Here is a 25812-nt window from a genome sequence, read left to right on the forward strand (position 1 = left end):
TGATTGCGGCATATTATGGGCTAATTCACTCTCACCTTTCCTATGGGGTGGTGTTGTGGGGGGCCTGTGCAGGCAATAATTTCCTGAGGGTGTTCAAATTACAAAAAAAAAAGCGATTCGTATTATCGCAAAGTTGAATTTCAGAGAGTCGTGCGGGACAGCATTCCAAAAACTGTTGACTTTGCCCAGTCTCTACATTTTAGAAACATCTTTGTTCTGTTTGTCTAAATGTGCCCTTACCAGGGGACGTGACATACACGGGTATGAGACTAGAGGCAGAGATAACTACCGAACTGAAAAACACAGAACGGTAGTTTATGAGCACTTGCCTTCACAGGCAGGTGTTCACTTCATCAACAGATTGCCAAATTCTATGAAAAACGCCCAAACGCCCAAGGCGTCAAAAGCTCGTCTTAAGCGCTTTCTGGTGTCAAAGGCATTCTATAGCGTTGACGAGTTTCTGGCGTTTAACTGGGAGACCGCCCAATTCGATAACTGACTCCAGCGCTGTAAGTGGGTTGAAATTGGCGAAGGATGAATGAGACTGGAATGTATGAAAAATTATGTAAGTTTGAATGTGGTAGTTTTGTGGTATGAGAGTTTAAAATTTAGAAATAATTATGACGTTTGCCATACAATGTGAACAAATTGTTGCGAGCAATTAAAGATTTGATTTGATTTGACATGGCGGTTAGAAGCCAACAGTCAACATTCGTTCTTTTCGCTAGAGAAATCCAAGTATACGAGAGAATACCTTCTCCACTAGAAAAATCCAAGTGGAACCTTTCGCCCTACGCTAGATTAGCCTAATCCGAGCTTTTTCATCACTTTCTCTACTTGAAAAATCCGAGTAGAACCCTTCATTTTTTCGATTAAATAAACCCAAGCAGAATCTTTCGCCTTGCACTAAAGTAATCCCAGTGCACCTATCACTTCCTCCGCTAGATAAATCCAAGCGAAACTCTTCGTCTTTTCCACTAGAGAAATCCAAGCACAAGTTTTTCCACTTCTTACACTAGAGAAATTCGAGCCGAATCTTCGTCCTTTCCGCTAAAGCAATCCTAGCATAAATTTCATTTCCTCCACTAAAGAAATTCAAGTAGAACTTTTCTCCTTGCGCTAGAGTGATCCGAGGACCTCTATTACTTCCTCTGTTAGACAAATCCAAACGCCTATCTTGCTCCCACCGCTGGAGAAATTTAAGCGGAACCTTCGTCTTCTTCGCTAGAGTAATCCAAGCGCTTTTGTTTTCCTTACCCCTCCCTACTGCTACAGAAATCACAGCGTACTTCTCCCCACACTGTGGGCTATGATGATACTACGTGTTTTTATTGATTTAACTTAGGTTGATTCTGCTTTTAATCTGAGTCATCGGCTTACCTATCCCGACTCCATTCTCCCGATCTTTGGAATATTTAATCAATTTACGACAAAGTCTTTCTTGGTGTGAGAAACAACAAAACTAACGTTTATGCGAAAAAAACCATCGTTACAGTCTGGCTGTCGAATTGGGATTAGAACAGTGTTTCAGCATCAAAATCAATGTTTTATCTTACAACTAGATGTGTTTAAATCACTATCCGTTCAGTTTGTAAAAGTTTATTTGTACACACCACAATTTTGGGTTGGTCTAGTCTAATCTTTTTTGTTCCCTCAAGACTAACATAAACTCCCAAGTCCAGCGGTTTTAACTCCTAAAAATACAAAATATCTGCCTAATCATAGGGTAAGAAATAGACGTAGCACACTGTTTCAAAGCACAGTTCCTAAAGAACATAAAGTATATTTAATGCAAGAGCAAATGCCTTTATTATACGAAATAATGAAGTAGACTTAGCTTGCATAACCATTGTGTAATGCAGCACTATAAAACACTAAAAACTTAGATATCTCGTAACACTAAAATTGTTAGTTAATCTGAGCGAATTTCGTAGTGACCTAATTCACTCTAACCACCCTCAACAGTAAACTGTGGGCCTGTTAACCGGATTTGATCGTATGAGGATATTGGCATGCAACTAATAGAGTTGATCCAGTCGGTTGACTTTGACAACAAGAAATTCAAGTTTTATGACTATAATCAACCATAGTACAACCCCTTCGGGAACGTACAAACCTATATGGTGCTCACTATTATTTGGCCAAGTTTTCCTATTTCCTTTATAAACATCTTTCTAGAAGGTTATTCACAAGAACATAACAAAAGATTTGCTTATACAACGAAAATATAAATTTTTTAGTATAAAAGCGTATTATTCTGTTCAGTATTTACTCAGACTTAGAACTTAATATGCTTCTTGAAAACCGAAAAATGAACACTACGTAAAATTAAATTTAGTATAAATTATCGGGATAAGTAGCAGACAGTCTTTTCAAAATTTGCTCAAAAATTTTTTTAACTTCAATGTTTGGATATTTTACTTTGGTGGAGGTCGGTAGTAACGTGTGTTTCTCTGCAAAAGTTAGGTACCCACTTTCCATCAGTATTTGGAGGAATAAATAAAATTCTGAAAAGTCCTCTTCATGCGAAAAACGAGCAGGTTGGATTTCATTTTTGAGATTTTCCACATCGTAAATTGTTAAACTTGGAACCAGCTGGATGGTGACGGTTTCATTTTTGACCAATCGGGTTATAAATTCGTTTAATTGGTAATATGACTCGAAGTATTCTAGTAGCTCTGCTTTTCTCTTGATCAAGATCCAGTGAATGTTGAATTCCCTCATCTTTATGAATTTCAACACAGACAATGGATTGTAGATAAAGAAGTCACTGTACAAGTAGCAGTAACCACCGTACCACTGGAAAACTTTGTCACTGAATCTTTCTAAACCAAATTTTGATAAAAGGAGTTCTGTTTCACGCCTCGTAAAGCCAAAATACGGCGTGAAGTCTTTGGTCTCCATAAATTTAAAGCGTTGAAGCAAATTTATACCCGAGTACTCGACCCCCAAATTGTAAGAAACACAACCCATCACCACAGCTCTCTCCAAAAACTCGTTCAAATTTATTGAATTATCGATCAAACGAAATATCAGCCTACCTATTTTTTCAGAATCTAATTCTTTATTAAACAGACTCTGTGTTATAGAATAGTCGTAATCGTCAATTAGTAAAATTACTTTCTTGCTGTAATGGATGAAAAGAGCTTCGGATAAAAACTTTAATCCTATCTCACAATCTTCCACCTTTAATGTACTAAATTCTAAGAACTTGTTTTTTGTATCATTATCGACTTTCGATGACTCCATGATGTACTCGTGTTGTAAGAATGTATTGCCAATTGACATTTTCAATTCATTATAAACGTCGCCAAATGTTTCGATGGCTCTTTTTGGCCTCAAACTACAGTATATTACTGGATATTTACATAAATGATTTATCACAAAGTCTCTGTCCCTGAAAATGTTAGTGGTTCTGAAAATCTTCGCAGTGTTTTCTCTCCGATTATTGATGTCGGAAAACACTTTTATCATTTGCATATTCATGGACTTTCCGAACTTAGGCGGAGCGGTGAGTAGAATGAAGTTATACTGGAATAATTTCTTCAAGAACCACGTCTTATCGATAAATGCAGACGAATTTCTTATCAAAAGGAATCGCTCCGAATCGGTAATGTTCTTACTAAAAACTTCAACAAAACTCACTTGAATTATAACAAAACACAACACTCTGTTCGTTGAAAAATTTACCATAATATTTTTCACAGTAATATAATTTCCACGTTGACTTCGACACACCGTTAATAACATAAATAAACATCTCTGCTACCGAAACAAACGACTTGTCAACTAAACCACTTCCGCTTGCTAACATGGACTCGGATCTCTTATCACTAGTTTAAATGATGGCTCATAATGATAGTTGTGTTCAATCCAATTCGGTCTCGTATTGATTATTGTGGAATACATAACACACCTAAAGCTATATAAAGGCTTATTATTTGTTTTCTATAAGGTGACCTACGCTGCGCTTGTTAAATTTGCGCATTTAGGTACATTTTAAAACATTTCTTATAATATCACAATTTTTTTAAATACTTTATACTTTGTTTTAATAAGTTAACCTATTTTTAATCTCTCTATTATGCGGAACTTATTACACTAATTATAAAATACTAGTTCCGTTCATACTAAATTTACAGGAAATATATTTTTGTTAAGCCGGTAATAATACAAAATGTGTATTGAAATAGGTTAACAATGTTTAATATACTAATAAGCACCACTTATAAAAATTCCACGATGATAGTTCAACTGGATAGGAGAAATGTGTTGAAAACATTAATTTCTCGCTAGAGGCGAAAACCCACAATTACTCTTTAAACAACACTGAAAGTCTTCTGCACCATATTGTGCAAAGTTTCATCTTCTTTACCTTCTTTCTTCCTCTTTAAGTTTCTTATTTGTTGTTTCTGGTTTTCTTGGCAATTTGTTAGCTCTTTGGCCTTTAAAACCTTTAATCTGCCAATTTGTGGAAGACCTACTACACAGTTTTTCCCTGCAGCACCACATAATTTTAATGTTCTAAAATCCTTACTCTCTCCAAAGCTACTGTGTTGTAAGTAATGGTAGCATCCCATACACCTACTTCTAAAGTGAGAAAACATACAAACTTATTTAAAATACTGGTCCATGTAACGTTCGTTATTCAGTATTACAATTCTACCTGCGTCCATGTTTGAATTTGTTAAAGTCTCTTGCAGTTAAGCTGTAAAAATAGGCTCAATAACTGGCATTACAGGCTCTGGTACACTATATAGGTGAGTATATTTTTCAGCAAGAGCAAGAGCCGTTTGTACTTGCACCAAGAGATTTCCCTCTTCGGACGTAGCTCATGTTGATGTAGATTTTCATTTGACAATTTGGGTTATTTTACAAAAACGTATATTTTTGTAATAAATTAGAGTCAAATATGCAAGTATCATGTATGAAAATATTCTAAAAATATTGGTCAATAAAAACAAAAAAATAAACTTTAAAAATATTGTATTTGCATTTTTGAACTACAACATTACCTTACGAGTTTTTGAAGCAACAGGTGATACTTGAAGTCTTCTGTTTCGCAAATATACACAGTATTTTATGTAAAATTGTACAAACTTAGTACCTTTGTTTTAAACACGGATAAAACAAAAGTAATTTCATTGTTATGCCCCTTTGAGACAAATTTCAATAGTTTAATATATTGGAATTTTCATGTAAAGATAAGGCCATTTCAGCCGCTAAAAGCATTTTATTTTGCAACCAGCAAGCTACTTTTCTTGTGTAAATAATACGTTTATATACAAACTTTTCAGTAGCAATATATAATTGTTTCATCGAGAGTTTATAACTTTACTATGTTTACGAGGTTCAGAGTATATGTGCTGTTTTGTTAATCCTGCTGGGGTTGATGTCGCATTTGTATTTCTATGTAGCATTTCAAGGAGGTAAAGTTATCATGGCCTAGATCTAAGGGTTAACACATCACTTTTATTCGTAGTGTGATTTTTTTAAAGTTTCTAAATTTAATAACATCAATAAATAAAATATTCTTTTAGAATACTATGAAGAATACAAAATAATGTTGATAACCACTTTAGAATACATTTAATAACTATGGATAAAATAATTATTTTTTTTTTAATTCAGCAATTTTGTGTTGGGTAGTAGTGGAAAGTTCGACGGATAACACTACAGAAAATGATATGTATATCACTTAATATTCCTACCTCAAAGCGCTATCACTAATCTCATCTCTAATCAGAAGATAAAGATTGTCTCGAGATAACCTTGTTTACACCGCTGCAGATATGGCAACACTGCAAGTCACAGTCGCTGACAATGTTGGCAACACTGTTGTGGACTCTGTGCATCAATTTTTGTGCAGCCACATATCGCCGTGAGGGGGAGAAATTCCATTCAACCCCGAAGACCGTCAATCTGACAGGGGTCACTATCAAAGTCATTCCCGCACTTCACGACAATTACATGTACTTGGTAAGTACATGTATACTTTGTCTTTCATAGAGAAGGTACGTTACGGCTGGAATTTCACAGATAAAATGTTATTTAAGTACCTGAGCACATTTAAGCAAGAATCACAAACATCAAAACCTTCTATCAGTGGACAAAGAGCGTAAAATTAATAAAAACATTCTCAACCTCTTTAACCTCCACAAACTAATAAAACTGTCTTCTAAATTTAAAAAAAAAAAAATAGTTTACCACTCAGTGGCTTTTTTGCTAATATTTCTAATTCTGACTGTTCAGATTTGTTGTTTTCCAGCAGAAAGTTCGAGACGTGAAATTTTACATGATAATATAGTTGCAACACAATATTTATTCATAACTTTACAAGACAACAATTTGTAAAAGCATATGAAGTGCTCTTGCTAGAAGTTTAAACAGGTGTTAGTAATTTGTGCTTTCTGTCACATCTCCGTTAAATTCTTCTCGCATTCGGTAAGTCTCTTTTGGCGGATTGTATCGGCATGTAGATTGTCTTCGCGGGGCGAGTGCTTCACTAGGTCTGCTACATTAGGACGGTGATGTTTCCTAGCGGTTAGGCCTGTTGATGTTTCGATGTTTATTTCTTCTTCACGTTGATCCAGTCTCGAAAGAAGGAGAATTCCACGTCTTCAAAACCACACACAATGTAATGAGTGTAGGTTATTTTAAGAAATCGTCTGGTATTTGCAGGCTATGTTTTATACGCTAAACATTCCTGCGCCAAGGATTCTTCTTGGCAAGGTCAAAGATCTTTCTATGCTTGCATCGATTCTATGCATGACACCATAGAATTGGGAGGTGCTGTCACCTCACTAGTTCCGCAATGTTTTCAAATTTAAGGCTTCTGGTTGGATATGGCTCTTTACAACGTAATGCGATCTTGGTACGAGATAAGCGTGGACTTAGCTAAATTAAGCCTGTATACACATCACCATTGCTAATGTATTCTCTGCTATGGTCTCTTATTCTATAAACAATGATTGATACTTCAGTTTCTTAAGATTCACCCAGAGAAAACCTGTGTAGATCCATAGCTATATAACAAGATTCTGCTGGGATCCTTAAAATACAAACAGTTAAATCCATCAGTAATAGAGAATATGGTTAAAATTCGTTGATGATAAACACCAGCACGTTTCGAAAATGAACCGCGTTACGATATAGTTGACTAAAATTATCCTATTTCCGTTCCCACCAAAGTAACATAAAGTCCCTAGTCGTCTTCTCCAATAAACCTAATGTCATTGCTTATTCGTACTTTTGAAAATCATCGCGGTGAGAATAATCTAGATGAATATTATTATCCTGGAGGTAAATTTTCACTAGCTCTCAGGAAGTCTCTTAAGCCCCCCCCCACACCTTCGAACATTTCACCCAACCTGACCTGGCGTCGTACCCAACGCCCAACTGTCAAGTTAGACGTTTACCCCCACACTGTCGAACGTGCGATCGAGCAGGTTGGGTGTCTTGTCAGTTGTATTATGGATTTCGAGACAAGTGTAGCTGTTTGTGCTGGCGCTTTTTGTCTGAAACGACAAAAGAAGAAAAAAGATCGACGCTTGTGGTCTATAAAAAATGGTTTTTGGACCGGAGTAAGTTTAGCCATATGTCGCTTCTTGCTGAACTTGCCATTAGTGAGCCTCAAGACTTCAAAAAATTATCTAAGGATGAGCGAGGAAAGCTTTGAATATCTATTCGGAAGACTGTGTGAGCACATAGAAAAAGAAGATGATAGCCTTTTGAGAACCTCAATTCCTGCAAAAGAACGTCTTGCAGCCACTCTCCAGTTTCTAGCCAGTGGTAGGAGCTACGAGAATCTGAAGTTTAGTTGTGCAATATCTCCGCAAGCACTAGGAAAAATCATACCAGAAACTTGTGCAGCTATTTTTGATGTTCTAAAGGAAGATTTCTTAAAGGTAAGTACAAATATTTGTTAATTAGTTTTAACTCACTCTTTTCTTCTTACATTATTATAATCCATAATTTACACAATTGTTTTTTGAGCGCAAAATTGGTTATTGTCGCCGCGGAGAATAAAGCAGGAGGGTACGAAATGAGTATAACCATCTTCCGAGAGCGACAATAACCTATTTTGCTTCAAATTTATCCTATTACGTTATTACTTATTTTTTAGGTCTAAAAAAAACACACATAATTTCAGAAAAAAAATTTATTTTCAAATCTATCTTTTATAAACTTTTCAAAAACATCAAATTTAAAGTCATCAAATAAACAAAAAAAAAAGCTGTAACAGAAGATGCTGTTGTCAATGTAATAGCCTATTATAAAACAAAACGAACAAACAAAGATGAAAAAGCAACTTATATTATACATTGTCCTCGCTGACACCGGGTAGATTCAAATACTGTTTGAGTTCATTCCGAACTTCTTGTTGAGCAGTTTTTTCTTGAATCGCTAGTGCTTGACCTGCGGTAGGTTTAGTTGCTGCCGTTTGACTTTGAGCAGGTTTCTGGTAAAGAAAAAATTCTTAGGACAACGTACAGTTTGAGGTGAAATATCTACTTTTTGTTGCTGTACATGTTTTTGCTGTACTTGTTGTTGTAGATGTTGTCGTTGTACCTGATGTTGAGTAGGGTTGATTTGGCTTTGTACATAATATGGGTCAAAACTGAATGTCTGATGTTGATAATTTTGATCTTGTAAGAAATATTCAGCGTCAGCCGGCCTATACGGATATGGATTGTTGTTTTGATTAGTGTCCATAAAATGGTTAAGTGATGGTATATTTCCGTTGGGTTGGCTGTTGTTCTGTCAATATGGCCGCAGATGCTTTCAAAACTGCCTAACTTACCGTGGAAACAAAACATCAGATATAAGCTTTTCTGCAATTACTTGTTGTTGACGGTCCATATCTTCCAGTTGGAAGCCCACGTTGTTTCCAAAAATGCCCGGAACTTATTATGATTACATAGGACAGACGTAGCTGTATCCAAAAAATCGTTCTTGTTTCTTTTCAAAAATCAGATATCTTTTTTCGGTTTGTTCGAGTAGTTGATCCTGGGTTAGACCTACTTGATACTGATGGGCGACTCTTACTGGTGTACTTGATGGTGATGGGCGTATATCAGCGTGTATCCCTGTAGATGCGTCATCTTGAGCCTGTAAAAAAACACAAAAAAACTGGGTTTTTAAAACAGTTATATATAACAGCACGTCAATCAATATTACCTCAATATAACATTGTTAATTTTAATATATTATAATTTTAACTTTTATGTTTACTTTTTGCAGTTTCCTTGCAATGAATCGGACTGGATGAACATAGCTGTGGACTTCAAAAAGTACTGGCAAGTTGGAAAACTGTGTCGGCGCTATAGACGGAAAACACATAGCGATTCGTCAACCTCCGAAAAGTGGGTCATACTACTACAACTACAAAGGGTTCCACAGCATTGTTTTTTTTGCTGTGGTCAATGCTAATTATGAATTCATCTATGTAAATTGTGGTACTAATGGGAAGAGTATCCGATGGTGGCGTACTTATGGAAACTGATTTTGGAGAGTTGCTGGAAAATAAGGAATTGCACTTGCCGTCACCAACAAAGCTTCGATGACAGGAGGAGACGTTTGCCTCCCTTTTACATTCCTTGGAGATGAAGCTTTTTCCTCTGAAGGAAAATCTTATGAAGCCCTATCCAAACAAAGGAATCACCCACGACGAAAAGATTTTCAACTATCGGATGTGCCGTGCTAGGAGAGTGGTGGAGAATGCGTTTGGCATCTTAGCGACTCGATTTAGAGTCCTTCTTTCGACAATGAATGTTAGTGTAGAGAGGGCAGAAATCATTGTTTTGGCGTGTTGTACTTTACATAATTTTCTACGCCAGAAAAGTCCAACCTACCTAACTCAAAGTAGTGTGGGATTGGGAGGGACACTTCAGCAGGCCAGTTAAATGAGGGTGAGTGGAGGCAGAACACGCAAGAACTTCTTGGGTTTAAAAGAATGAGGCGGGATGTGCAGAGAACAATCAATTGCCAATGCAGTTCGAGGTTGGTATAAAAGTTTCTATAACAACGAAGGAAGTGTTGATTTCCAAGAAGAAAAAATGATTAATAAGCGTTGACAGTTTCGGTATTGAGTGTAAACAAGTGCGATGATATAGTTAACAACGACAAAAATTATAAAATATATTGATTTTGCTATGTAGTCCTATCTTTTTCAATTTGATAACTAAATATTGGTGAACTTTGTACATTTTTTCTAATTCGTTTAGATACCATAACTGTGTCTTATTTATATTTTAATTCGCTAACTTTGGAAAAAAGCAATGTTGTAGTTTATTTAATTATATTGAAACTTAGAAAAAAAAAACTAAAGTGTATTTGTTTTCCCTTTAACGTATGCCTAAATATTACTGTATTGCAATTATATATTGCAATTTTGATTAATATATTCATTCTTGAAATTTAACTTTTATTATGTAAACTTATTAGATAAAAAATTAACTTATATTACCCTTCAAACATGTGCCAAAGAGCTTTTTGTCACCCACGATATTTTTTAATATTGAGGTATGTTACTCTGAAGACAGTTCTAAGTAAAAAATAAATAGGAAGGTAGATAGAAGTAAAACCAAAACAGATGAAATTCCTAGGAAATATACGCGTTTATTTCATCACCATGAGCAATGCTCAAGGCTACACCTCTGTGGGGTTAAGTTAAATGACTGAATATCTATAAATGTTAGAAAACTTGCACAACATTAACACGCAAAGGATATGAGTTTTATCCTAATTATTTATTATTATTTATTTATCATAATTATTAAATAGTTTTTATCTTGGGGGCAAAATTATAGTCTATTGCAACGTACTACGAAATTAAGGAATAAAGTTGAATTTTTCAAACATCATTGACATAATGTTATACTGTTTATATATATAAATTAGTTTTGTGCTGTTTTTTAACTTTAATATAAATTTATTGTAATCTAACTTAACCGTACGAGGTGTTGTCCAAATAATGACCTAGCGCTCAATCCTAAGTAAAATAAGGAAAGTAATAAAACAGTAAATTGGTAACAATTAAACTGACACTTACTTTGGTTATTTCGTCCTGCGTTTCCGCTTCCACGTCGTCCACTCCTTCTTCATCTTCTTCAAGGGACGCAATACTTCTGGATCTTTTGCCGATCGAAGATACACCTTTCCTGACTACCTCTTGGTCTGTTATGAAAAGCAGTAAATCAAAATACCAAAGAGATGGTTCATACACATCATCCTGACCACTTCCGGTAATCTTTGATTTTTCAACCTTTTTCAGCTCTCTTCGGAACGATGCCCTCAAGGTTTCGATTTTGGATTTGACAAATTTCTCGTCGCAATCCGGATTAACTTCCTTGCATTTTTCAACGAGAACGGAATATCCTTCTTTTTGATATTTTTGTTGGAATAATTTTTACTTTTTATGTCCCATAAAGCTCGTTGCTCCCTATAAAGTTCAATAAACTCACACCAAAATGGTTTATTATCGTTTTAAACGGACATTATGAAACTGGCTCGCTCCGAAAAAACAAATAACAAATCTAGTACTACGCCACTGCACTAGGGAAACTGAGGTCTAGCCAGTCGAGCCGCTCGACAGTTCCCCCACACACAGCCCAACATGACAGGCGCGCGGTTGGAGTTGGGTGGTGCTGTCGTACCCAGCATCCAACCCAACAAAACCATCGCGCATGTTGGGTTGGAGCCCACACACTCTCGAATATGTTCGACAAGACGTTGGGTTCCCAACTGCTCGACCAACATGTTCGATAGTGTGTGGGGGGCTTTACACTGCATTGCCTTATACTACAATAGTTCTTGTCTTCCGTCTTTGTCTCATGTTAGTCGTCTCTAGACAGAGCATCCATAACAGAATTAAATCACAAACATGTCTCCCTTATATACAACTTTCACCGTCCTATCTTATCTTTAAACTAAGGATTTGATTCATCTGTCAATCAATACTAGCGTTGTGATGTTGTGTAGTTTTTTTAAAGCATCAAACTTCATATCATACTCTACTAGAACACATTATACCGGGTTAAAAAACATTAAGTAGATTAAAATATTTATCAGTGATGTGTGTGCTACAATCAAATAGAATTCAATAGAATATGTTTTATCCTACACAAATATTCAAGACATAGGTCGAATATACCAGCTTTGTTAAAGAATCAAATTATCACACTTTGTGTTTTTTATTGATTTGTTAAAATGCCAGATGTAACTATATCATTACAGCGTCAGAGCTACCAAAATATTAACTAAATGACACATTTCTTTTCATTCAAAACGTTTTTCATCGTTTGTTTTACAGTGTTTGGCGAAATATAAGCAATTGCATGCAACTTTTATTCCAACGTTTATTATTTCTAAAGGCTTCTTAAAAGCGGCCATTAATTTAGAATTATGAAAACATTGAATCATTACAAATAAGTATGTTTACATACTATTGCTTAATGACCGTGACCAAACCAAGTCCACATATATAGCAATCATTATATACGGTTATAATGATGATAATATAATATCGAATGGTTCCAAGAGTAAAGATTTTATTTTTAATATAATTACACTCTATACCGTCGTCATAGCATTATTCTTTCAAATTATCCTTCAAAACTAATGTAACTTTTATTTGATATTTTGAGATAACAGCAACACATGAAATCCAACATTTTCCCTACCTACAAGAGAGTCGTAAATTTTAAATAAGCAGTTAATTAATACATAATCGACTTGGGTATAGTTGTAATCAATCCTTGTAGTGCCACCAATTTATATCTCAATTTGTTAAGAGGCATGATCGTTCCATGAAATCTATATCTTGCAATGGAGATAAATAATTACGGAGGTTATGGAGTTAAGGTTGTCATACATCCAGTAATGTTTAATGAGATTTATTTCTTACTAAATAAATTGAGACCGATTACCAAAAATCACTTTAATCTCAAAATCGATTATTATTTATAGCGTCATATAAATAAAATGTATCTTTTCCAATAAAAATTTCTCAAAAACTTTTCAAACCTCTCTAAAAATCAAAATGAGACATTCTCTTCATGAAAACCTGTGTCCACCAAATGCACCCGGAATCAGAGGCTATCAAATCCAGCCACACAGATGTTTTGTAAACTATTCACATTTTGTATATTGATTGTATGATTGTTGATATCAGTAACCATGGTTATTAAACATTCAGCAAAATTTAATTCAAAATTCTGCAAAATTAAGCGCGACTTGTTAAAATTCTTAAGTTTTAGAACAATCACTGGGGCAAAACGATGTCAGTCAAAAAAAAATATACATCTATAAATTCTAAAAGAAACAATATTAATGTGTATAATTTTCAAATCCGTGACAATGGAAAAAACCCATTCCGAGGCCCTGTAATACTCCGTCACAAAAGAAGTGTTTCAACTAGCATGCATAATCTAAATCTCAGTATTCGACTCATTCCAAGAACCAGAATTCTCCGACGAAAAAGACAATTTTAACGGCAACAGGACTCTAAATCCCACTCATCCCGGACGTCTATGAAGCGTCAGAAATTATCCGTGGACAAAGAACATTTTCATCTACAGCAACTCTAAATCCCAGTCATTCCTGCCTGTACATCTATGAAGGCCCAGAAATAATCTGTGGAAAAAGACCATTGTCATCTACAGCAACTCTAAATCCCAGTCATTCCGGCCTGGACGTCTATGAAGGGTCAGAAATTCTCCGTGGACAAAGACCATTGTCATCTACAGCAACTCTAAATCCCAGTCATTCCTGCCTGTACATCTATGAAGGCCCAGAAATAATCTGTGGAAAAAGACCATTGTCATCTACAGCAACTCTAAATCCCAGTCATTCCGGCCTGGATGTCTATGAGGGGCCAGAAAATCTCCGTCAAAGAAGAATTTTGTGACTAACATTCAAAATCCCAGTTATCGCACCGGACTTCATTGAAAATGCCTACATTAATGTCGATACAAATTACTTAGATGACAAGTAACATTTTGCCCAGTGTTAACATTTGACAAACCTCCTAAAATGTTGGTAATTTATTGTTTACGACATTCTTTCAAATTCTGTATTAGCCTTAGTTGACTCCAGTACTTACTGTACTCAGGGGGTGGCGGAGGGTAATTCGTAATAAACATTTTGATTATATCGTATTTATTGTTTTTATTTACAACAATTCCATGAAACGGGCTAAAAAATCAGAATTAAAATTGTAAAAGTTAAATGTTACTATAAATAGTGTGTTCAAAAGTAAGTAAAACTTTCAAATTATTTCTATTCTGGCTCTTGCCAATGGATATTTAAGTTTATGAAATCTTGTAAACACAAGACTGACATATCCTAAATCCTTTAATACTTTCAAAAAGTGCATTAGGCTAAACTCGCGTTACAATGGACCATCAGTTCCTCAGAATTACAAGATTACAAAAACAAACTGTATATTTCTTGTAATCAAGAGTCGTTTTGCTGTCCAAGAAGTGACATTGAGTGGTAAAACTATTTATGATTAAAAGGACGTAGAACATAATTTTCGTGGAATATTTAATATCCCATATAAGTAAAGATAAGCATAACCTAAAATATATGTAAAAATATTAACAGAAACAACACTTAATGTAGTAACCCTTCTTGGTAGGTAGGTAGTGACAGAAGTGTGTGTGTGTGCGTGTGCGTGTGTCGGATATACCGGGTGTTTTATAAGTCTCACTCCCTCCTATTAACTTTCTTATGAATAGAGATGGAGTGGTTTATTTTGGGGGATGTTTATATGGCCTACTGAGAAGTTTTTTACGTATGAAAATTTTTTACTCCCTCCCCCCCCCCCTCCAAATGGAGTATTTTTTGAGTAAGTACAAGATTTTAAATAGGAATCACTAGCAAATTATTTTAAAGCTATTATAATAGAAGAGGAATGGTGAAAACTAGAGTTTCCTAATGTTACTCTATCGAATTTGGTGGCCAATTAAAGTTTGAATTTTGTTATAAACCCCCCGTAGGGGTGTAATTACACTTACAAGGGTTATCATGGAATGTTCACATCGACTCCGTTTGCACCAAATTATCCTCATGTTTTGATGTCTTAACCCAAATACTACCCGAATTAAGCACATTATGGCTTGATTTAATCACATCTTACGTATGAATTGGTGTTGTGGGCCTCTTGTGCAAACAATCAATTTTGGAAAGCATTTAAGTTTTAAAATAAAGCGATTGCAATTATTGCCAAAAAGAATTTTCATAGAGTCGTGTCGACCAGCCTTCAGAAATTTGCAATTGTTGACTCTACCCAGTCTCTACATCGTGGAAACAGTTTTGATCTGTATGTCCAAATGTAATGTATGAAAAGGAGACTTGATGTGGCAAATAAAACTTTTGCACGAATGCGGTTTATAATTACAGCGAAATGATCATAGAAAAACAATCTTTCAGAAATTCCGTTTGAATCTGTTTATAAAATCTATCTATAAAATCTACATACAAACTTTAAAATATTAAAAAATATTTTATAATTTCTCAGGATGTGCTTTCAGCTTTCAGCTTGATTTAAGGCGGAGAATGGATATACCCATTTCTCCCTAAATGTTTTTATAATTCTGTAAATTTTATGTTGTAGGTCATCGATGAGGTGAGCAAGGAGGCTGCTGTTATCGATCCTGTCGAACCTGAGCATATCCTAGAGGATCTCAAAGGAAAAGACTACAGACTCACTAAGATTCTGACAACTCACTTCCACAAGTACGTGAAGGTGTGGTATCTTAATACAAGTAGCTCATTGCCTCCTAGACTACTAAAACTGGAATCAATTTGATTGTTGTACGTATATTAGGATAGATCAATGATCTTTATTGCCTTTATATTACATATTATAGAGTTATCTACCGTGATATTACTAAATGCATTCAGGCTAACCAATTGAAAAGAATAGACAAAGTTAAACAGATTAGAATAATTTCAATGTACATTATAACTTTTAAATGGTTTTTTAATTGAACTGATTACCATTCTTGTATTGAACTAGTATAAACTAAACAAAGTAAAGATTTCTTATTTTACCAGGCGAAGTTAGGGCTAAGAAGCCATCTCTAACACTTCACCACTTAGTATATCGAAACAAAGGTTATATCGAATGAGGTTATATCTTCTGTGTTAGTGACCACGCAGGTGGCAACGAGCGGTTGTTGGAGGAGTTCCCCGAGCTACCCGTCTACGGAGGAGATGACCGGGTGAAGGCGCTCACCACGTCGGTAGCGGACGGGGATCGACTCTATATCGGCGGCCTGGAGGTAGACGTCCTTCATACCCCTTGTCACACACGGGGTGACGTCTGCTACTTGGTCAAGACAGGGCGTCAACAGCCGAGGGTGGTCTTTACAGGTCGGTCGTACAAGTTGATATGACTACTCGTCTGCTTACTGATTACTGAGAGCTTCACCTCCTGTTCCCTTTGTCTATGTAGGAGCACGCCACACCACGTGTCACGTAACAGACTTCACTGAAATTGCATCCATAATTTCAGTCTATCAGGTAGTAAAAAAGTTTATATCATCCATGCAAACATAAGAAAACTGCCAGACTACTAGGTGTTAGCTTTCAACAACACACAGGCAAATCCTATGGTGGACATGCACTGTAATCAGATTAATTCTTGGCTAAGTAAAAATGAAATTTCATACAACATTTAAATTCACAGTACAGATGAAATCGTTCTTGAGATGTCCTGCAGATATCCTACTAGTTAGGCTACATAAGTGCGCAGCCAAATTCCATGTAAGGACATTGCCATTATCAAACTATGTTGCTTAAATAGAAATTAAGTCACATTGGAGATATCAAGTGCGTAGCTCACATCGTTCTTGAAATATCCAACAGAAAACAGACACACAGGTAGACTTGATGGGTACTTAAATTTAAAAATTGATTCATAAGTCTATTCAATATTTTTTTAAATATATTCTTATTTTGTTCCAGAAATGTGGCCATATTATAGGTTCATAGCCCTTTAGTTCATAGCATTTTTCAACTTTTTGTGTTCTGCCATGGACGTATATAAGAAGGGGCTCAAGTCCCACAAAAGTTTGAAAGGCCCGTCCTTGCACCCAGTAGTCTGTTTAAGCTAGAACATATGATATCTCAAAACTCAAGTATTTTACAGGAGAACATTCCCAAGTCCCTATTTTGTAGGGTATTTTATACTTCCTAAATAATCCAGAAAAGTGTATCAGGTACCAAAATAATGTTCTATATATGCCACTGTGTTCAGCAGCATGTTTATGGAATAGTTTCTCCTTATTTGATCAAATGTATCAAATCTACCTCCTTGTTATTCTTCATGATTATATATATATATATTTGCCCAATGTATTGCTGGTTTCATATTGATAATTAATATGTTAAATTACATTCTTGGAGTCATATTTCACACTACTAATGATGGAATGTGTCACACCATTTATTTTTGAATTCTCTGGAATTTTTTAATATTTTGCAAGAATTGCACATTTGTTTATTGTATACTTCACATCCATTAATACAGTTACTTTTTCTTTGGGTAGTTTACGTTCGACAAGTTTGTTTTAAAAATTTGATGGTTTACAAAATATAAATATGGTAAACATATGTAGAAATATGTTACGAATTTAAATGTTTATATTTTTATGAAGCTTGTATAGTATACAGCTTTAAAACATATTATACAGGATGACCTTTAAAACATTATAGGTTCAAAAGCGATGCATGGTTTGTGGAATTGTTTCTTAAGTATGCTTTTTCAGAAGTAATTGAAAATAACATATTATTGATTTTTTTATTTGTTATTAAATGAATATCACATTTTTACTTTTTTATGTGCCTTTTTATAAATCTCCAACTTTTTTAAGCCTTTATAAACTTCTGATTTCCAATGCAGCAAAATGTTTATTACCACATTTTGTATTTTCTGGGAACCATTAGTACCATAGTTTAATTTTAAATTAATTGGACAAAATGTATCAACAGTTTTCAGCTACACTTTAAAATTATAATTAACTATAATTGTGCATTATTTTAATTTTTTGATTGAATTCTAAATATTAGTAATGGTTTTTATCTGGGCTGAATTAATAAGCAGTAAAGTACATCAATTAAAAAATGAAATGTTTCAGAACATTTATGAGTGAACTATAATTTATAAAACAAAATGCTAATGTGAAAATAGAGTGTATATTTTGGATAGAAATTTGAATATTTCTCGGAGTTGAATAACTCATTAACCAAATATTTCTTAGCCTCTCCCTTATACTTAGATCTCTAAATTTGATTTCTTAAATATGCGCATAAGATTAGGATTTATTATATTCTATGAGTGTTAGAAGATTTTATCTTCACAACTAAAATGGTTTCAGGAGACACAATGTTTGTAGCTGGTTGTGGCAGGTTTTTCGAAGGTACTGCTGACCAGATGTATGACAACCTGTACAACAAACTGGGCAGTCTGCCTAACGATACTGTAAGTTAAAAAGGTTTTTTTCATTTGCCTTTTAAAAACAATAAAAATATGAAATCTCTGCTTTTCCTTTGTAGAAGCAATAAGGAAATCTAATAATTCTGTTCAATCGAAATTTACACTTTATCCTGTATTATACATCACTATATTATATCTACAGGTTTGAATGGCAAGTAAACTTAATGTTACATTCTAAAAACAGTTTTAATACCTGAATATTATTAAACCACATTTAAGATTATTTGTTACATCATTAAAATAGGTTTATAGTATAATGAATTTGTTCGTTGTTGTCTCCTTTTCAAACATCTAAAGTATTTAGATTTAATTTTAAGATATTTATCTTTAATCTACATTTTCGATTAAGCCATGAGAATTTCAAGTTATTCTATCAACGTCACTTAACAACTTCACAGCAGGAATGTACTATGTGAATATCTTATTATCAAGGGTGTATTCTGAGTGTTGCTGGTATACAGCATATATTACAGTCAAGTGTTAACAACTAACTCTACAGTAATAATTATTATTTCTGTAGTTACAATGTAGCTAATAAACTATGCAGGAACTTTACTGTTGATATATACAACTAAACAAATATAATCCATGTTACTTTTACAATTATTTCACAAATTTTATAACAATAAATAAATAAAATTAAGTGATCTTCTATCATTGTGAGGTTATAGCAAAATCATCATTAAGCTCGAGAAAGGTGTTATTATTATTAACTGCTAAAAACCTTGCTTATATGATTGATTACATTTATTCCAGAACTGGCTTCTTATTAACACTCCAAAAGTTAATTATAATTAATTGTCAAGTCGTAGGTGGTTGGTCGGCAAATGCAGACCTATTGTAACCTGTATTCTGTAGTTCAGTTTCAATAATTAGTGTTGTGTTTAGTTTTTTATTAAGTGCATGTTTTAGAGTTAGTAAAATTGACACACAACATGGTGGTTGTGATTCCTGACTTACACGTGTCACAAAGCTCTGGTATGATTTCCTATTTTGCCTAGTTTGTAATTAATTATGTGTTAAGGTTAGTTATGTAACTGAAGAAGAGATCAGATTGCAGATCTCAAAACTAGTGTTACTGATTTTTTTGTATCACTGAACGATGACAAATGTCCGGAAAAGTCCTGTTTCCTTCACAATCCTTCCATCGTCAAAAACAAACTTCAAACAAAGAATAATTTTCAAATTATGGTTATGTTCAGCATATGACTATCCAAAATTAAACATAATCTAAATAAAAGTGAATTAGTTTCAGACATGAATACTTTTCCTGAACACAACAAAGCAGCAAACGAATATTTCACAAACTACTTCTAAAAAAATCAAATTACTTGTTATAATTTTTTCATGAAATAATATATAATTTTATTAAATCATAATATACAGTTCAAGATCACTGATTGGCATAACTGGATATTGTAATAATTTCAGTTTAGAGTATTATAAATAAGGAACACTCAAATTCATTATTTTTTGCTTATAATCAGTCCTATACTTGGTTAATATTTTGATCTAAGTAAACAAACAGATTGATGACAAAATAGTGATAACAATCAACCGATTTTGAACTGTATCTGATTTACTAATATCATGAATTAATTTCAAGATATTTTATACATTACGGTAACATAAATTTCTAATTTTCAAAACATTTGTTAGAAACTAAGTGACTTTTACCAGGTCATGTTTAGTCATTCGCTGACCCCATCACTCCTCTCAATATTATAGTTATATTAATTTTTTTAAACATCTTGTACATAAATATTCTGTCACATTTTGTTTTGTTATTGCCCTCGTAAATTCAGATGGTATTCTGTGGTCATGAGTTCACCTACCCTAACCTGATGTTTGCTTCGTATGTGGACCCATACAACAGGGAAGTGGCTCGGAAGCTAGAGTGGTCAGAAAAAATGAAAAATGAGAGGCTGCCCACCGTTCCCTCAACTATTGGTGAGTAGAGGTTCTCAATTAATTGGGTTCTTTCACATCACGTCTAGCCACTCATATGATTCTATAAGAGGTTCTATATATTGTATAATGTCATGATGGTAATATATATTTAGAGTATTATTAATAAAGAGTGAGGCAGACCACCTGTCTGCGAAGTATAGCGGCTGAACTGAAAACCTACCTTCTTTGTTTTAACGAAAACCCCCATATTTTAATCTCAAAGAATTCAGGAAAACAATTTTTTACACTCAAAAGCACTTTTAAGGAGTAGAGATCATTTTTAAAATATTTTAAAATGTAAATTTAAGTTGACACATACCTCTTTTTAAAGGTCTCTCTATTAACTGATTATTTAGAAAAAGTTTTAATTTATTTTGCTTCTTGTATATAGGGTGGTTCAAAATGTCAAATTTGTACTGTTTCAATTTTTCTTTTACTGTTATCTCATTACAAATTTTAGCAACTTCAAATTTTTATCCCAAGTTACCAAAGAAGTATTTTTATAAAACATATGTACAGTTGTCACTTTTCAGCACATTTCCAATTTTTTCATAGTTTAAAATTTGGACATTTCAAACCATAAAACATTCCAACAGCAAAGCCACCTCTCTTTTAACTTCTTTTTAATTAATTTAAAAATGTGTTTGTTTGATAAATTACCTTCTACCAATATGAACAAGCTTATTTTCAACAACTATTGAACCTTTTTGAACAAGTTTGGGAGAAATGATAAGAGATGACAACCAAAGGCACTGGATACTTGGTGTGGCATTGTTGGTACTCAAATTGTTGGTTCGTTTTTTTTTCTAAGGATACTTGGACGGAAATATATATAATTTCCTCGTTGACTACTTGCCTAATATAATTATTGTTGAATATTCCTGAACAAAATATCAAGGAAATGTTGTTAGATAAAGTAAAATAAGTTGTGACATTTAATAAGTTTGTTTAGTTATTGTTATACGATTTTTATTTTTATTTTTTATAAAACTATAGAATATGATACAATTTGAAACGAACATGTTATTGTACTAATCAACCACAAAAACGTTAGTAACAGTCATTTTTAGACTGACCTCATCATATAATTTCTGTTTCACTAAACAGCTAATTACAACATATGTGCAGTGAATATTAGTCAGGTTTACCAAGCATCCAAATAGTATAATAAAAATTCCCTTCACACAACCATACAAAAAACAGGTTTTTTACGAATTGCCTGACAAAACCCACAAGGAAAGTATAGCATATATATTTTTTAAATCAGTAAAAAATCTACTTCCTTTTGATTAAGAAAAAAAATGGGTCGTTGCATTAAAACAAATTTACTTGAACCCTACAACACCTGATTTTAGGTCTTGAAAAATTGTTCACTATATTTTAATACTAAAAAAATGTCATGCAGACTTCATGTAAAAAACGTTCCATAAAGAGCTGTGAGTGAAAATTTGGACCAAAACAGTTTTCTGAGCACAGCAAGTAAACAATGGACCAATAATTAACTTAGCCAGATTGATTTGTTGGCCTTGTTACAAATACAAAGTTGATTTAATCCACAACTTTGTCCATTTCATCTTTGCTGTATCTTTTATAGTTTTTGAGATCTCTTCAATGTGCATAAAATTTTGAACACACTGTACATGAAATTTCAAGTTTCTTACTTTTCAGAAAGTGTTTCATAGTTTATGTCAGTGAGCAACTGATTTTGACCTGTGCAGGGGAAGAGTGGGAGACTAACCCGTTTATGAGAGTGGACACCAAGGACCTACAATGGCGCTCAGACTCTTCAGATCCTGTCAAGACTATGGCCCATATTAGAGCAGAGAAAGACACCTTCAAAGTGATATAGTCTAACTGTATGTTTTAATTAAAATGTAAAATTAACATGAAATTTTTAGTTATGAGATTTGTTGGTCTCTTGGTAGAAATTGACGATCAAACAAAAAGTGTGTGCTAGTTTAATTTAATTTCTATAATTTTCATGAAAACATATCCAAATTTGTTGTGGCACTTCAGGATTATCAATATAGTTTATAAAGTACATACCATAGCTGATTGAAAATGAAAAAATCAAAGGCTGATAAACTTCTTCAGATCTGATTTTTTTATTATTTTGTCTTTAGGGAATCACTCCACATAAAAATAACAAGTTATTTCAATTTTGGAAGTTATTGAATTTTTATTTTAATCTATCATACTAGAGTATCTCTTTTTTAAATTAGGTTGGTATACAAGGTCTGTAAATTAAGTAAAAAGACTGATTTTTAAAAATTTGTATTTGAAAATATTACAATTCTATATTGTCACCTTCAAAATAACTTCCTTCTGAAGTCACACAGTGCTGGAGATGATACTTACTATGAGCTTATTTTCACTCCTCATAGTAGTGCTGGAACTCTGATACTGTAATAGCCTTCAGCTGGTCAGTGACAGCCTTTTGAATGCTTTAGACTGTCTCAAAATTAGTTTCCTTAAGGTGATTTTTCAACTTCAGGAAGAGAAAAAAAACAAGACTCATCAGGCAATAAGGAGGTTGAGGAGCCACAGGAACACTTTTGCTGACCAAAAACTCGTTTGTGGAAATTGCTGTGTGACAAGGAGCATTATCGTGATGCAACATCCACTTATTCTTGATGTTTGGTCTTATACGAGTACAATGACCCTTTTTCGAAGTCTGTCAAGAACCTCCCAGTAAAAGTGTTGATTGACCATTTGGTATTGAGGTAAAAACTCGTAGACGATTCCATGAATATCAAAAAAACAAATCAGCATACATTTGATTTTCAACTTCGCTATCCTTGCTTTTTTGGGCCTTAGAGAGGTTGAAGCATGTCACTCCATGCTCTGGCGCTTGGTTTCTGGGCCGTACTCAAACATCTAAGACTCGTAACCAGTAATAATACGGTCCAGAAAACGGGGGTAATTTTCAATTAAATCCAAAAAGTCAAGGCACCTTTTCTTTCCGATGTTCTTCTGGTCTTGTGACAGGTTTTTTGGAACCACTTTTGCGCAGATTTTTTGTCATCTCCTATTCATTAGTCAAAACTTGATGAACGGTGGTTTGAGTCAAATTTAACTCTTCCCCGATCATTCTGACTGTCAACCAACGATCTGAACGCACATCATCCTGGATTCTGTCAACATTCTCATCGATTCTTGAAGATAAAGACTTTCCGCTTCGCAGTTCATCTTCAATCGACTCTCTTCCTTCTGAAAATGCTTTAAACCACCGAAAAATCTGGGCTCTTGATAAAACACTACCTCCGTAGGCCTGCTGGAGTATAGCAAGTTGCACTGTTGTGTAGTTGTTTCCGTTGCACTGTCACCAAGCCTGAAGCAAAACCTGATAGCACACGGTTGCTTGAAATTGATGTCACTCTTTTTTAGAACACAATACAAAAAACTGTTTCACAAAAACAATTGCTACGCACAACCAAATGACATGAGCAAGGTCAAACTTATACTGAAGGTGGATCACATGTTCCTCTACCACCCTTCCTACCCCAGCCAACTCATTGTTGCCAGATCAAACGTGACATTGCCACTCTCATTACTTAATTTACATACCTCTTATGTATCTAATGTAAAAAATACTATAGAAATATTATTTATTTTATTAGTTTCTCAGTTTTTGCTGAACACTGGCATTCCTGGTTGGCTAACAGGAGAATTAATAACACAAATTAAGCTGGATAGATATATATAATTTGCTTTTTGTGATTTTGGCAAGAAATGGATGAAACCGTCACTTATTCCATGAACATTCATAAAATGGCTATAAAATATACAAAATAATATCCTTACAAATTAGTGGACCATCTTAGGGGTGAATAAAACAAGTTGTTACTATAAATAATATATGTACTTTACTTGCATATTTACATAATAATAAAGCTATTTAAAATAAGTTTGCTTTTCATTAATATAAAACTTGTATTTCAATATAAATAAAATTACTCAAGGTACAAACAACAAACACTTTCTGAAAAGCTAAATGATTCCACATACTTAAGTAGAATTCATGGCATAACATGAATACTACTTAGCTGAGATTCATACTTATAGACCGGGACCGAGGATCAGTTGGAATTATATGAGCACACAACCTAGTTTTTTATAAAATTGGTAAAGGAAGTTTTCCCTAAATAAAAGTTAAATCAGTCAATTAAATAATGACCAGTTATTGTAATGAAAATGGCAACTTTCAGTATCTTAATCTTGTTGGCTGATTCTGAGATAGTTGTTATTTAAGTATATTACAATTGGTTATATTTTTGTAAAGGCTTTGTTGATGTAAAACTAGGCTGTTTTTTTGTTTCTTAGTCCCAGACTATGAGAACAGTTCAAAAACATTTATACTCAGCAAAAATGTGTTAAATAAATCATTTAAATTTACCACTGATTTTACATATTGACTTAAACTAAGGTTTTCACACCATGTATTGTGCTTAATTTTGGTTTAATGTATTGTCAACACAAACTACAAACCCAGTTTTCTGAAAAGTTATAACACTATACGTATTCTTCCATATACCACAAAATGTTATTTTTATAGAATGAAACATTACAATAAATAAATAAATAAATATATATATATATATATATATATATATATATATATATATATATATTTATTTATTTATTTATTTATTGAGCTTGTTTGGATTTTAATTTTAATTCATAATTCTCATAAATAAAAATTGATTGTTTAAATGTGTTGTAAACGGACGGCTGGCCTAAACCATCTAATTCTTTTTTTATAATTTCTTTGTTGGAATCCGAGGAAGGTTTATATGAAGACAAATATTGGAAAAATATTATTGTTTAATAAAATATTTTTAAATATATTATATATATTTATTTATTTATTTATTTATTGAGCTTGTTTGGATTTTAATTCATAATTCAGTATTTATGGAAAAAGCATGTGTTCAAATTTTTATTGCTTTTGTCTTTGTAAAGCAAAACAATACTAGTAATTTTTCTAAATTGGTATTATTTACCAATACACATAATAACTAAAAAATTGTGCAAAATCCATTAATATCACTTGCCCCATAAAAATACAATTTTTACTTAATATAACAGTTTCAAAACTTGCTATGGTTCTTACATAACTTACTAGTTTTATTATAAGATTTTTTTTTAGCTGCACAAGTTATGGAATGAGATTTCCCATTATTTGCATATTATGTGAAGTTATATTGTTACAAGGCGTATCCAGAAAGTAAGTATCATTTCATTGTACCGCCGTCCCAGCTCTACGGTCAGCGTTCTGTGCATGCACGTAAATCTTCCTTTTTCATTGGTTCTCCACTAATGCCATTTTGTGAAAATTGTTCTATAATTTGACTTTT

At 33.6% G+C, this 25812-nt stretch overlaps 2 protein-coding genes across 2 annotated transcripts; one reads left to right on the forward strand and one right to left on the reverse strand.

Moving 5' to 3' along the window:
- Positions 1-1745: 1745 nt before the first annotated feature.
- LOC124354025 lies at positions 1746-3838 on the reverse strand. Its single transcript, XM_046804174.1, has one exon. It carries the CDS (start codon positions 3748-3750, stop codon positions 2335-2337), a length of 1416 nt encoding a protein of 471 aa, XP_046660130.1. The 5' UTR covers positions 3751-3838; the 3' UTR covers positions 1746-2334.
- A 1942-nt stretch (positions 3839-5780) lies between these two features.
- Positions 5781-24362, forward strand: LOC124354026 (hydroxyacylglutathione hydrolase cytoplasmic-like). The gene is made up of 6 exons (XM_046804175.1): positions 5781-5979; positions 15620-15741; positions 16157-16380; positions 18387-18490; positions 20311-20455; positions 22174-24362. Exons 1-6 carry the CDS (start codon positions 5824-5826, stop codon positions 22302-22304), a joined length of 882 nt encoding a protein of 293 aa, XP_046660131.1. The 5' UTR covers positions 5781-5823; the 3' UTR covers positions 22305-24362.
- Positions 24363-25812: the final 1450 nt, after the last annotated feature.

Source organism: Homalodisca vitripennis, chromosome 2, assembly GCF_021130785.1.
Source record: "Homalodisca vitripennis isolate AUS2020 chromosome 2, UT_GWSS_2.1, whole genome shotgun sequence".
In the NCBI taxonomy this organism is placed as follows: domain Eukaryota; kingdom Metazoa; phylum Arthropoda; class Insecta; order Hemiptera; family Cicadellidae; genus Homalodisca; species Homalodisca vitripennis.

What these genes read in the sequence shown, in the direction of transcription:
- LOC124354026 (XM_046804175.1), top strand. Translation starts at nt 5,824, where the DNA reads ATGTTGGCAACACTGTTGTGGACTCTGTGCATCAATTTTTGTGCAGCC. An exon ending in ACGACAATTACATGTACTTG is followed by an intron (nt 5,980 to 15,619) that starts GTAAGTACATGT and finishes TTTATGTTGTAG; the next exon opens with GTCATCGATGAGGTGAGCAA. An exon ending in GCCGAGGGTGGTCTTTACAG is followed by an intron (nt 16,381 to 18,386) that starts GTCGGTCGTACA and finishes AAATGGTTTCAG; the next exon opens with GAGACACAATGTTTGTAGCT.
- LOC124354025 (XM_046804174.1), bottom strand. Translation starts at nt 3,750, where the DNA reads ATGTTATTAACGGTGTGTCGAAGTCAACGTGGAAATTATATTACTGTG.